Source organism: Eulemur rufifrons, chromosome 25, assembly GCF_041146395.1.
Source record: "Eulemur rufifrons isolate Redbay chromosome 25, OSU_ERuf_1, whole genome shotgun sequence".
Classification (NCBI taxonomy): Eukaryota; Metazoa; Chordata; class Mammalia; order Primates; family Lemuridae; genus Eulemur; species Eulemur rufifrons.
Window position 1 is genome coordinate 13632842 of NC_091007.1, and position 15367 is coordinate 13648208.

General features: G+C 35.4%; 1 protein-coding gene across 1 annotated transcript in view; it reads left to right on the top strand.

Moving 5' to 3' along the window:
- Positions 1-15367, top strand: part of PLXDC2 (plexin domain containing 2) — a 357321-nt gene that overhangs the window by 255412 nt on the left and 86542 nt on the right. The window contains exons 5-6 of the mRNA XM_069458825.1: positions 526-644; positions 13007-13106. Of these exons, the coding sequence (XP_069314926.1) occupies positions 526-644; positions 13007-13106 (219 nt within the window). The remainder of the gene's footprint in view (positions 1-525; positions 645-13006; positions 13107-15367) is intronic.

Below are 15367 nucleotides of genomic sequence, written 5' to 3' on the forward strand. Positions count from 1 at the left end.
AGACAGAAATGCAAGCATTATGAACCAAAAAAGAAAATTCCCATTAGTGTTGAAGGAACTTCTTCAGTGTCACAAAGGATAATTCTAAGTATGGAAAATTTCATGTCTTTTTTAAGTGGTTCTGGTTTTTTTAAATGACTTCCTTTCTCCCTCAGCATTTGTCAAATTTATTTGAAGTTCATTCAATCCACTTGGGCTGCATTTCGAAAGTGGCTCATGGAAATTTAAGAAGACAGGGCCCATTAACATTAATGAAATTCCTAAGGCAACATTCCCTCACACTAGATTGCCTCAATATTAACCTCAGTATGAGGTTAGAATTTACCAAATATTTAGAGAATATTCAATCCTTTTAAAAAAATCCCTAATGCTATTTCAATACCAGAATTCCAATTAATCACATAAAACTGAAATAGTACAAAGACTAGATTTGAAGACCAGATTCAGGCCTATGGGAAGGCTCCCACCAGAATTGACTGGTATATTTTCTCATTGCATTTCTGCTTTTTTCCATGGGACGTACAGGCACAGCACTTGTTGTCCAGTGGGATCATGTACATCTCCAGGATAATTACAACCTAGGAAGCTTCACATTCCAGGCAACCCTCCTCATGGATGGACGTATCATCTTCGGATACAAAGAAGTAAGTGATGTGTTGATAATTTCCTTCCACCTTGACCTGAGTGCTACCTTTCCTTCAAGTGTTATGACATTTTACAGTCATGAACCTCAAATCATTTTCTTGGTTTCTTTTGCTTAATAAAAAATATTTGGGTTTGTTTTAATTTTCTGGGTACACTGATTGTAAATCCTTTGAATTTTGTTTTGTATTCTATTATCATTGGTATTAGGGCCCATGAATTTTATCAATTTTATGACTTTCATAAAATTATTGAGTAATTATATTCCAATGGTATTACAGTGAAATGTTTCTAAGAAAAATGTATTTAAAATTTGGAAGGATTCCTCATCTAAATCTGAATGTTTATATATTTTTGTTTGGTTGGTTTTTGCCTTGTTGATTTCAATGACATTTTTTGGTTCTAATATCAAAAGCATTAGTAGATATGAAAACCTGTGTGCACCCACTACTGAAAGAATTCCAGGACAGCTGAGCCTATGATTGCTTTGGTTAATGTTTATTGAAACCTGATAGGAAAGATTAACTAGAGACCTGAGTGATAGACAGAACAAGGGAATTTAAACTTATGGTTTGTTTCATTTTAACAAATTGACAAAGAATGAAAATTTACTAAATTGTAGAATGTTTAGACTAGAATAATACTGTGTTCGATTTCAAACTCTTTTGACAATGTAATTAAGGCCTATTAGACAAAGAATATAAGATAAAAGTTCTAAGAACTACAGATGTAATGTTTCAGGCAGTCACTAGTGATGAAAGAAATCCTGACAGTGTGAATTAATAATGGGCATTATTAACCCATGGGTTAATGGGTATTTATAATAATACAGACTCAGTATCTTCTTTTCAATTGAGGGATTATTTTTTTCTTGAGTAATGAATTCTTGATTACAAAAGAGACATTAATAATAAAGAAATGATTCCCTTTGGTCAAATCTTCTGAAATCCATATATTTCATAAAGTGAGGGATAGTTAAATTTCTTTTTTTTTTTTTTTTTTTTTTTTTTTTGAGACAGAGTCTCACTCTGTTGCCCGGGCTAGAGTGAGTGCCGTGGCGTCAGCCTAGCTCACAGCAACCTCAAACTCCTGGGCTCAAGCGATCCTCCTGTCTCAGCCTCCCGAGTAGCTGGGACTACAGGCATGCACCACCATGCCCGGCTAATTTTTCCTATATATATATTTTTAGCTGTCCATATAATTCTTTCTATTTTTAGTAGAGATGGGGTCTCGCTCTTGCTCAGGCTGGTCTCGAACTCCTGAGCTCAAACGATCCGCCCACCTCGGCCTCCCAGAGAGCTAGGATTACAGGCGTGAGCCACCGCGCCCGGCCAGGGATAGTTAAATTTCAATCAAATAGACCAACTTTAAAAAATTCCATAACCATGTCAGATGTTCCTATTCCTTTAAAAAGTTTTTCTCTGTGGAATTTCTCACTTACTTGGAGACAATCATAGTCTGTGTTTCTTTATCCAGAGCTATGTTTTGATATCATAGCCCACGATACTCTCATATCACACTCCCTAGAAGCTGAGAGAATATTTATCAAAAGGATTCATTCATTTCTGGTTTTCACTGTAATCTAGTGTATTGCTGGAACTGCACGGTCAGGCTTTGGAATGTCAGTTTTCAACAGTTTCAACCAACAGTGGTAAAGTTTCTGCAAAGATGCAGGGTCAGTAAGTCTGGAGTCTTAGATCTCACCAACTTTAGACTTTGTCAAAACAGACGTTTGTGTTCTTATTGTGGTCTCTCTTTCTCTAGTCTTTATTATCAAAATTGCCATCTTTCTTTACACTGTTCTCAAAGGGTATCTCACATTGCAGAGTACCAGTTGACTCTTCCTCTTCTCCCTTTGTTCTCGGTTGGCATTTTTTAAATGTTTTTTTTTTTTTCTTTTCTTCATTTTCGTCAAAGAGAAATGTTCCATTATGGTTGTCCCATTTTGCCATGGGAAATATCAAGCTGATAAACAATTTTAATGGTTTCTTAATATTCCCAGACTATTTATTGTCCTGTGGAACATCTTTGCTCTGCATTCAGAATTCAAAGAAGTCATTTTTACTTATTATTTGACTTTCTGTTCTTTCTCTATCCTGGTTAGAAAGCATTTTCTTCTTTCCTAGTCTACTTCTTTTTTCTTTCTCATAACTGTTACACATTTTATTTTGCTGAGGCAAATTGCTATTTGTAAAATTTGTACAAATAAGAGTCCCCTTTCATTTGGGGTGAGAGCTAGAAACTCTGGCTAATTCTAGAAAAATATTCATATTCACATGACGGCATAAAATAATAGTTTGCGTAATGCATCCTTTACAGAGTGCTTTCACATACCTTATAGTGCTAAATTCTTCAGCCATCTCTTATGTTCTTAATATCCTAAGCATTTCATAAAGGCATTGGCACATAGAAGGTGTTCTATAAATTCGTGTGGTTTAATTATGGAATTAGATCGTACATGATTATCTCTATTTTATAGCTGAGAAAGCTGAGTCAGAGCAATTAAATGACATACTTGAGGTCACACAGCTAATTAAGGACAAATCTAAGACTGAAAATTTTAATTTGGTTACCCCAAGACATCTCAACCTTTTTTTTTTCCCTTAAAGAGATTATGAAAACAATTTACAAATGTGTTTCATTTGTTTTTTCAATAAATATTTGTTAATGCTTGCTGTTTAATAATCTTTTTATCAGACTCCATCATTTTACACCGATGCAGGTATAGTTATCAGTCCTTGTAAAGACCAGCATATTTCTGGTTAGCCTTTACTCTTAGAGTGTAGCCCTTCAGGGATTTCCACTAAAGGTCTGAGTTTTTAATATAGATCCTGGGTGGCCCTGAATGCCTGTATTTTTCTTTAGCTCCATGAGACAGCCCGAAGTTCTATTTACTTTCCCAGTCTCTAAGCCTTGCTTATGAGTTGGTGAATGCCTGATGCAAAAGTAGTATTGAGTTCACATCTGTGACTTTCTTTTTCTGGGATCTTAGCTTTTGTTGCTCTTTGGTAACTACCTGATAGCTTCGACAGATGCTTTCCATATTTTATCCATCTTTTCTGAGAGATCTAATAGTAGAAATGATCTTATACAAGTTTGTCTGCCATAACAAGAATTAGAAATCCCCCTCACTTTTAATAACAACATCCAGACTTGCTAAAATCTAAGACTTACTGAGCTCTTCATATACGCCAGGCACTGACCTAAGTGCTTAAAATTTATCTCATGTAATTCTCACAAAAACCAAGAGGTAGCCACTTTTGTCATTTATAGAAAAGGAACCTAAAACACCCAAATAGGTTAAGCAACTTTCCCAAAATTGTGGAACAGAGATTTATCAACGGGATTATGACTCTAAAGCTTGTAGGTCTGGCCACTTTACCAGACTGCCTCCTTGCAAACTTCCTTTATAACACATGACTGAGTTGGTTCACTCACTTTAATACCCTCAACAGTCTTTCCCAGCTGGTCGTCATCATACTATAACGTAGCCACTTGAGAGCACAGGTCAGAATGGTTTGCCTTTCCACAGCATTTATTTTACTGATCTATTAATTAAAAAAAAATGAAAGGGAGCTGTACATAGGATAAAAAAATAGATCCTTTCATAGATAAGTGGAATTTGGAAAATCAAATTCCTAGTTTCTATTTTGTTAATAACTAGCTATGACTCTAGAACCCAGATTCTTTATAAGTTGCCATTGGATTGTTTTCTTGATTAAAATAGATACGAACCTGAAATCTCTGGTCTATTGATGATGTAACAAGGAGCCTACCTATTCTCAAAAAATATTTTATTCCAAAAACATTAGTGATTTGAAATCAGATTCCTCACAGTCTTTGATGTTGGCTATCCTAGCATATCATTACATTTTAGAAGTTGCATTTCCTCTAAAATTTTCATTTCCATTCTCCTCGTATACTTGGAATTTGTTGTTACTCTGGATACAAACCATGGAAGATGGTGATTCTTTTTGTGTCTACTGCAATTTTTTTTTCACATGTTAGCTCATGTGAGGAATAAGGATGGTCGTTACATTAGAACAATGCAATTAAAAAAGGTCACGTAATCCTACTGAGTGGCAACAGGAGAACATCACAGACAATGTGTGCCCACCCTGGGAGTCAGCCTGTTCTGTTTTCTTGGTTGAATACCTTACCATCTCCTTCAGCATCAAATTTTAGAGGAGGTCAAATAGAATAACTTCACTGTTTATTAAGTAAAATCACTTTTTAATCTATCCTACCATTTAAGTATTAAAACCTAATGTTCCTTAGTGTAACATTCACTGCTTCTTTGGAAGAATGCATAGTTAATAAATCACCATTGCCAATTAGTTGTAGGTTTCAGTGGGACTCCTGGTGCATTTTTAAAATTTCTTTGAAGATTATTTCTCTTATTTAAACTGTAATGACCCTTCACTCATGGTTAGCAGCCTGAAAGTATTAAAAGATGAACACTTGCTGAATTTTTAGAATTTATAGAAAAAAAGATAATTAAAGAGAGTAAGAGAAGGCCAAATGGAACTCAACAGTGAGACCATCATCATTTAATAGAAAGTAATTTGCTTTCTATGGGTATTCCTGTATGTGAAGGAATGTTTGACATATGTGAATATAATATATATACATCCAAGAAAATGTATAAATGTGAGTAGAAAAAAATTGTATATATATAAAATTTATATGCATGACCTATAATACAAGGTTGAAAAAACCCAGATAGAATAAAATGCTGATTAAAAACTCTCAAGAAATAATTCTAGGGAAAATGTAGAGACAGGTGATTTTATGTCATAACACTTCTCTGTGTTTTAAACACATAAAGAATTAAAATTTTATCTACATGGCTTTAAGGATCTAATTCATTTGCATTTGTGAAGGTATTTTATTTTTTACTTATCTCAAATATAGATGCTCCCAACAGATTAATTTTTGTTTACTTTCCCTATTGTTAAAAAAATGATAAATTGAATTGTTCTCCCTTTATTTATAATGTTCCAATAACAAATGCTGTAATAATAAATAAATACAGTACCAAGGTAAAAGGATCAATGCCCAAGAGGAAATAATTTTAGAAAGAGGAAACCTTTTCTAGTGTTGGCTCTGCCACTGGCTGGTTTTGTTGTCCTTGAATTTCTGTGACCTTTCCGGGTGCTTTCTCCCTTCTCCTTCCAAGCCTCACTGCCCTCTGATGTGACATTGAGAGTTTGATTTCATATGGTGGGTGCCCTTGCCCATAGGGGGCCATATCCAGTCTCCCAACCCTGATGACCTATGACCAAAGAGTGTCTTTGTCTCTGAAGTTAAAGGCCTAATACATTCCATATGTCTCCCCCAACCCAGGGTGTAGAGTTTCCTTAATCTCCCTTTTTTCTATTGATGTTTTATTCCCAAGTTATGTTCAAGCAAGCTCCCTTATCTAGCTGTCGTTCCAGGTAAAATCCCCACCAGGATCTTGACTATCTTGAGCCCAGTTGCCCAGGCTTCTTGAGGGTAGGACCTGCTTCAAAGTCTTGTTTTGTATGAAGCTCACACTCTAGTTTGTCAATTCAGCAGTGAGCAATCTTCAAATCAGAAGTCACACTGATTGTGTATGTGTTTATGTTGTGTGTGTGTGTGTGTGTGTGTATGTTTTTAATATGGATGTGTTGCCAACATTTAAATATTAGAAGATTTCATAAAATATATAAGAGATTTGTATTCTTTTTTTTTTTCTTGAGGAATCAGAAAGCCCTGGAAGCCCTGGGCTTATATTTCCACATGGCAAAAACTGGCTGGAAAAAGAGTGTTCTCACTCCAATTTCTCCTTCACTGATTTCTTTTTTCATACCCCAGGCCCACACAAGCTTATAGGAAGTTTGAAAACCCCCCTTTTAAAGCAGGGACAGACTTTATTTATCAGTTTCATGCTGTTGTCTCCTTCCAGATTTTCAACAGGGGATGATTGTGGAGACGGGGGCAGGAGACATGTTAGGAATTGATCTTTCAATTACAGTTCACCTTTGCTTTCATGCCGTCAGGTGCATTGCTCAATACCTAGTACGTGAAAGAAAGAGTTCGGGAATTGTTCCCTAAAAAGGGATCAAAATAACTGTGTGAGTCGTTAATAATATTCAGGAAAGCAAATGGATTGTTGCATTGTCAAATTTAACTGAAAGCCCTTCTATTCAAATGTAGTCTACAGGCAGCTCAGCATTAATATTTTGGACTTTATGTGTTATTTTGATAGTAACAAAAGAGAGCATGACTTTTTAAAATTAGATCCCTACTGAATAACACAGAAAGCAGGTCAGATACTTAAGGAAGATGAGGTAGGAAGTTAAGTGTTGAACACAAATAAGAGTGGGTAAAATAGAAAGCTTTGGTTTTTTTTTTTCTGGGATGTTGTTTTTATTAATATTAAGCTATTAGACATCACATTGATGATTAACAAGTGACCCAAAAATGAGTTTGGAATAATTCCATCGCAGTTTAGCTCTGATAGGCATGTGATTCACACTCTGGAACACGTAACAATATAATCAAGCTCTTGCTGAGATACTGTGTTGCCTATTAGATAGATAGCTGGGGCTGTAATGGAAACAAATGAATGTTTTGGCAAAGTTTGCAGGACAGAACAGAGAAGAAAATAAAATTCCATTACCTTTGACTTAAGCAGCATGCTGTTATCTCCCTGCTTTGGAGACAAATGTAAAAGTTCACATTGTAGAAATCGTGTGGGGCCCCTCGTGCTGGAGAATGATAGCACAGAGAAGGGTAGAGACCAGCTTTTGTCTCTGAATCTTCTTTAGAGGGCCAGTGTGCTCTGCTGTACATATCTTTGCTTCTAATATCTTTTCTGGCCTTCATTTTGACTAGCTATTGCAACACTTTTCTGCTTCTATGCTTAATTTGCCCCAATAAATCAGTTATAGAAAAAATGTATACCAAATAATAAACCTACCTGTATCTTGTAAAATGGAACAAAAATTAAAGTATTGTTAAAAAACAAAAAAGAATTCATGAATGCTTGTATAAGCCAAAACGGAAGGTGTTTTAACTGGTGTGAATGTTATCTCTCTATCCTGTGGAATGAATGTAATTGTAAAACGTATTCTCAGAAACGTATGATTCAATACAAATCATACATAGACCCAGATAAAATTTAGCTTTGCTGTCATCCTAAAAAGGCAACTATTGTAGGCACTTGTAAATAATGAAGCTGCATTTCTTTTAAAAAAACTTCTATAGTTCCGAATTTTTATTTTTTCACGTTGGCTTCCTGACATCCCCATCTGGGTTGACTCAGGAGACATTTTAAGGATGAATATAAATTTGTAGAAAGGATAAGACATAGTTTCCTATAATCAAAATTTTTAGAGTTTTGGTGCTTTGACATAATTTTTGGCCATGGATTCACTGACTTGAGTATTTCATGTCCTTGTAAATAGAGTCCTCTGTAGAATAGGTCATCATGACAATATGACAAACCCATTCTTGTGCTAATTTTGCCCATTACTGGCTATACTTCTAAGTATTTTGTTTATGCACACACATACTCACACACAATTGCTTCATTGATATTAGTCAAAAAAGCAGTTTGTTTTAAATGTGGTTTTAATAATAATGTATTCCTAATTCATCTTAATGGTGTCTAATTTTATACTGGCATGGAACCCTGCAGACTGGTCTCACTTCCTCACAGAGGCCTCACCCAGCCCGATGACTTGGCTGCCTTTGATATTATGAAGTGAAAAGATCCCAGTCCAAGAAGGCAGAGTAAGAAAGATAGGATCATGTCTGGTGGGGAGAGGTAGAGATGTTTCCATCAGAAATCTCAGAGCAAGCCTGGAGTTGTTCATCTTTTCCTAATTCATCTTTGATGATATCAGGTATTTCATTCACTTGGCAAAAACAGCCTTTTCAAAACCTGGTATATAAATGGTTTCCTAAAAGGCTTGAGTGGTTTCTAGGAAAATGTAGGGAATTGAAAGCTTCTTGTACGTTTTCATTTTAATATTTATCAGGACAAAACACTACAGTTTCAGAAATCCTAAGCTCTTAGTCATGAACACTGTAAAAGAAAAAGAAAAGCAATTTGAAGCCCGTGAGATTGCCATAAAGTGATCATCCTTCTTAAGGCTTCTTGTCTCGGACGTCTCCATCTCTGTACACTTCAGAACTGCTCTGTAAAGCTGCACACATTGTTTCCTGCACATCTAGAGGATGCCATTTTCATAGACTGCCTTGTAATTACACCTTGAAGCTGTACCGCCTGGCATTACTGATGCAAACCCCACTCCATTTTTCTTGCTACTGAGACCAGGAACCTCTGTGGCATCCTTTACTCTCCTTCCATCCCTTCTTGTCCGTATTAAATCTATAGCAGTGGCTACACAATTCATCCAGGATCTGTCCTTCTGTCACTGCCGCCACCTTTACCTCTCCAGTGCCGTCCACAGCATTCTTCTCTTACCTGGACAGCTGTGATACCCTCCTTACCAGTTTCTCTGTCTTTCTTTCCCCTACAGTATTGATCACACAGCAGCCAGTGTGATCTTTTTAAAATAAAACAGAACTTCCAAATGTTTCTGTAACTTGTGGAATAAAATTGAATGTCACTATAATGGCTTGCAAGGAATATACACTCCCTGTGATCTGTCCCTACCACCTCTCATCTCTTTTGACGCTTTCGTATAGTATTTCTGCTCCAGCCATAGAAGTAACCTTTTAACTCTCAAAACACACCAAGAGCAATTGACTCAAGCAGTCTGCATGTGTTGGTCCCTCTATAGCTTTTCCCCAAACATCCACATGGCAGGATTTCTTACTCTCTTTGAGGTTCTGCTGAAAAGTCACTCTGTGAGTCACTTGTGTGACTCTCGTCTCTAATAGAGACCCCCATCCCTCTCCATCACTTCACCCTATTTTGGTTTTCTCCTTAGCACTAGCTGCCTTCTAGTATGCTCTATTTTTTGTTTGCTTTAACGTCTGTCTCGGCCTCTAGAATGTAGGCTCCATCAGAGCAGGGCCTTTGTTTTGTTCTCTAATGCAATTCCAGTGCCTATAATAATAGAGAATATATTTGATTAATATCTGATGAATGAATGATTTTTTCCTATCTTATCAAACAGCATGGACAATGTATGGGGAAAAATAATTTATATGTGATAGGCATTATTCTCAGAAATCTATTCTCTATATTCCCAAATTATATTAAGACTCATAGTAGAGATATTTATGGTAGCAGTCCTTTGTCAGACACAGTACTCAGAAGTCATTGTCCTATGAATATGTAAATTTTTTAAACTGACAGTAAATTAAAGTGTAACCCTTAGCTACAAATTATCATTTCTACCTACATACACTCTCCTTACATATATTAATAGATAATTTTGCCCTTATAATTCTTGTTTGGATCATTACCAATTTACTTGATGCTTGCAAAAGTCAAAATCATTCAACAGAAAGAAATCATTTAATTTGGGAATTGAGAGGGTCCTTAAAGGTCATCTACAGTGATCTTCCTAGAAAGTGGTCAATTTGATCTCAGATAATTTTCAATGATAGCAAACTACCCATTTTGTTTCTGGATGGATTTTCCTTAGGTTAAATGAATCTGGTAACTCATATACCTTGGTCTTGGTTTTTGGAATCCACAGACAAAAGAATAAACTAGAAAATAAAGAGAAAAAAAGGTTCAGAAAATGAAAGAACATTCCAATCTTTCAAATTTAGTTGTACCTAGAATTAGGTATTTATCTAATTTCCAGAAAACTAAAAAGAGGAATGTTCCTGCATTATGGAGAAACACACATAGTAGTTTCAATTGGCCATTTGATTTTTAACAGAGATTGTATTGGTTGGTATTGCTGTGTAACAAACCACCCCAAAATCTAGTGGCTTAAAACAACTCCATTTGTGATTTCTCACAAGATACCTGTGGATCAGCTTGGTGGTTCTCTTGGTCTGGGTTGGATTCTACTGATCTCAGCTGGGCTCACTTATGTGTCTGCTGTTAGCTGGTGGATTGGTGGGGGTGCTGGCTGGTCACGGGTAACCTCTGCTGGAACGGAAACATTCCTCCACGTTTCTTTCATGTATCCTCAGCAGACTGGCAGGGTACGTTTTCCTGGCAGTGGCTGGGGCCCAAGAAAGCACTTTTTCAAGTCTTTTTGGTTTTTTGCTTCAAGTTTGCTGCTGTTCTCTTTTGCTGTAAATTTACCAAGCCCAAAGTCAGAGTGGGAGAGGACCACAGAGGGTCCAGGTACAAGGAGGCCATTGATTGAGGCCATTAATACAATTACTCCACACTCAGTAGAAGGCACTGAAGGAGGGCGTTTGAAGTAGAGACAAAACTTAAAAGAAGGGAGTGAAAGGAAGAAAAGAGATGGAAAAAATAAAATCAAAATGAAAGATGGCTATGTAAGGGAAGAAACAGGGAAGAGAAAAGAGGTAGAAAGCATCATCCAAAGAGAGGAGAACGTTTCGGTGAGGGCTCTGGAAACCAAGACATGTAACCTGGAAAACAAGCTCTAGAATAAACATGTAATGTTCATAACAACATAACAGCATTTTCCAATTGATGGCAGTATGAGCTCAAGTTGTGCTGGGAGTATAGGAAAAGAAGAAATACAATAAATTACCATGTAATCACCTGGTGAAGTATTTTGCAACTTGCAGAGGAAAACTGCAGTCGCAGATGTTGGAGAATGACAGCAAGTGACAAATGCCAGAGGCACTGCCTTCATACTTATAAGCAGGAATCTATTAATAATACCACTTAAAAATTATATGACCATGTCTTACTAGGATATACAAAATATAACTTGAATTGGGAATTTTCCTATGCTTTTCCATCTTTTTGTCCTTTCTTCTTTAACTGTAAGTCTGTCTAAAATACAAATTACATTTCTATTAGCACTCTTCAACATGGGGTGTAAGACTGGGTAATAGGATAATGCCCATTAAAAAGGGAGATTTCACATGTTGATAATGAAATTCAGCTTAGTAAATCATAAATAATGTATATCAGGTTCATTTAGTAAATGAGCTTTCGGGAACAGAAATGTTGGCTTGGTTTTGCTTGTTTTGTGTGTTTGTGTCATCCAAATGTCAGAACACTACTTTGTGTTGGTTAACAATTGGTCAAGTGGATATAAAATTTGCAAACATTTTAACATTATTTAAGAGGAGACTCAAATAGTATATCAAGGTAAAATGTCCTTGACCATTTACTTGTTTCAAAATAATTCCATATATTCCAAAAACAGTAAAATGTCTTCTTAATTTGTCAATTTCAACAAAATAGCCCTTTTACAATTTCATACCATCACGGTCAAAAATCAGCTGGGGAGCCTTTATTACATCTTCTCTCCAACTTACTCCCATTCTTCCCATTGTTACACTATTTATGGTTTACACAGCTTTAATGTAATTTGTAATAAATTACCCAGAGATGGCGCAGAATCTGCTTATTCTACCTAAAGAAATTTTTAGGCATTTATCCTTTTCTCTCTTGTCCCTTTGTTTATTGAAGATGGTTTCATTTCCATTTTTATTTCTATAAAAATGATAATAAGGAGAGTAATCACATCTCCAATGAATCTTTTCTAAATCTAGAAAAATAGGCTCTAAGAGTCCATCTCATTTGTAACTGTTGTATCATTTTTCATATATCCTCAATGTGTCCTAATTTTTTAAAAATGTAAATGTTAGAAATTATTCAGATTTTGGTTCCATTGAGATTCAAATTTAGGAACCATGACCTTGAGATGACCCACAAGAACTTAAAAGTTTTCCATAGGAATTTCAACTACAATGGGAAAATTCAACATCTGTTAATGATTGCCAGATTTAATTATATATTAATCAACAATAATAATGTTTGGTAAATGTTTAGCAGTGCATGTATTTGTCTTTCTCTAGGTTTTATATCTATAAGACCACTTGTAAACAAGGATATTTAAAATCTCTATAAAAATAAATATGTAACAAAGTCTTTTAGGAGAACAAACCACAAGAGAAAAATCTATTCCTGAAATTACAGCCAACACTAAATGCATTCATGGTGTGCCTACATGTGTGATAAGTTGTCAGCATCCGGTATCAATTAGATTCTCTGAGAATCTATTGATTTCAAGGTCAAGTAGCCATCTGTAGGACCAGGAATGCTCTTGTCTCTTTTAACTCATCAAATAGCACTAAACTGATGTTAATTTTTTGGTATTGTATGTCTTTCTTCTCCAGTATTTCTCGCTCCTTCTCTGATCTTTCATCTCCTTCACCTGGTTTTATCCATTAAACAAGAGGATCACACTTCCCTCCCACCCCTGCATGAAATTCAAGTCTAACATATCACAATCTTCTTTTTCTTTTCCAGATTCCTGTGTTGGTCACACAGATAAGTTCGACCAATCACCCAGTGAAAGTGGGGCTGTCTGATGCATTTGTCGTTGTCCACAGGATCCAACAAATTCCCAGTATGTAGAAGAGGGGTAATTGCAAAGTATGAGCCTTCTATGGGCATAAATTTAAAGGAAATTGATCTAAGGCAGATGTAACTGAAGAAAATGACTTACCTAATGAATTATCCAATTACTGCTTGTTAGTTCTTTTGCTTGGTTTATAATTCCTATTGGAGTGAGTTATCTCCATTACTCTTGAACTAATCATTTAGGTAAAGAGAAATGAAGTAGCCACACAAGAATGTATAATTTTGGATTCTTTGGGATGTTTAGCTTGCTTGAGCAGATATAGTTGTTTTATTAATAAGAAGAACATAAAACAGTGACAAACTATTTGATTGATAGGCATATGACTTTCCATGTTTATTTTAAATAAGTTTATAAGCAAAACAGTAATTCTGTGCTATTTTATGTTTAATATATTTTTGTAAAACTATTTGGGAATGTAAAGGAAGATGAAAGAAAAACTATAAATTTAGGTAAATAAAAATTTGGATGGTGCTATACCTACCAGAGAAGATATATATATATATATATATATATATATTTTCTTTGTTTAAATTATGTTTGCTTATCTAGTCTCATTCACATTTTGTAGAATAAAAATATATATGTTACTATGGGCAACTGCTTGTCATATTAGAACGTCAAAATGTTAACTCTATTTTGTAGCAGTTCTTACAATATAAATAGCCGTTCTTTGAAAGCTTCTCATTTTTAAACCTCTACTACTTCAAGAAGAGTCTTGAGAGATGCTTTGGTGTGTTAGTACTGGGGGTGTGTGTGTCTTAAATGTGCCTATCTCAAGATTACATCATTTCTTTCCCTTTTGTTCAAAGTTCTTTTTCTTCTTTTATTTCATTACAGTGGTAGACAATTTATCACCTGCATGTGCTGTTTGGTCTTGACTTTAGGTGATTCTACTTAATTATATCATCTCAAATATAGAAAGTAAATGGAGTGGAAACTGTTTAGACTTTTCAGAGCAATGTATTGGCCAGAAACATTATAGGGTTATTTTACAACTATACTTTAGAATGACATTCATACAGAACAGTTCTGCTAGGTGAAGAACATGCATCCTCCACGGGGTTTCTCCTTGTTAGCTGAGAATTTGTGGGAGGTAATATTCACGAGAATTGTTGAAAATCAAGGCAGATTTTCCAGAACCTAAATTGTACTGTGAACAAAGCAAGGATATATTAGTGTGTGTAGGCAACATAAAGGCATCCTGACAGAGCTCTTAAATAAGAGGCTGAGCCCTGGGAGAGCCAAAGCTGGCTTCTGTTCGAGGAGGAGTGTTCTCACATTCTTTCTTTCAGAAGTGTTAAATCAAGCATGACTTGAGTCAATTATTGCACAAGTAAAAGGAAACACTAGTTTTAGTTTATTTGTTGGTCCTTTTCATCCCTGAATTTTATATGCAGCTATCTCAGAAGGCCTTTTAGTCTATTTTGTTGTTCTGTTATATTATTGAGAGAAAAAGATGCACCAAAATACAAAATAATTTTTTTATGGATGTATTTTAATCAGCAAGTATCACTTGTTATGCTATAAAAGGATAACTGTTGTGTTTCAGGGAGAAAATATCATTCCAAATATAAATTTCATTGAATACATTGGCAAAATTCATATGAATTTTGCAATCAGATTATTTCTAAGATTTGGGACTCAACAGTCATCTAAAACACATGACTTAGAGTTCAGAAAAAAGCTGCTCTCGGGCAGGCTGCATGCTAGAAGGGCATTCACATTTCCTATTCACCTTACTGTTCCATCCTGAGAAAATTAGGCACGAAGGAGTGAAAGTTCTGGCTTTCTAATTTCTCCATCCCTGCAGCTAGACGGGACCATATTAGAGCAAGAAAATTGGAATCGATGTGTTCTACTTAAAAATGTTCTTGGGAACAGAAAATTTCAATCTCCTTAAAAATCTGTTCCCACATTTATAAAATGTAACAGTGTCTGTAACACGAGCTTCTGTATAAAAGTATTCTCAGCTTAAAAAAAAAAAAAAAAAAGCATAGATTAGGATAGCCCAAAGTTAGCATGATATGTTATATAAGTATTATTTTTTTCATGAGAAATAAGGTGATTCCTAGAGATCTGTATGTTACTTAATCATGTAATCAGAACTTAGTCCTTTTCAAAACAATCTGTTCCCATATTTAACAGCCCTCACTATTAGCAGTTATCTTTGTAGGGAATTTAAATCCTTTATCTCCGTTACCCCCTTCTTTCCCCTGAGTAGATTTAGGAAACAATTAATCATTATC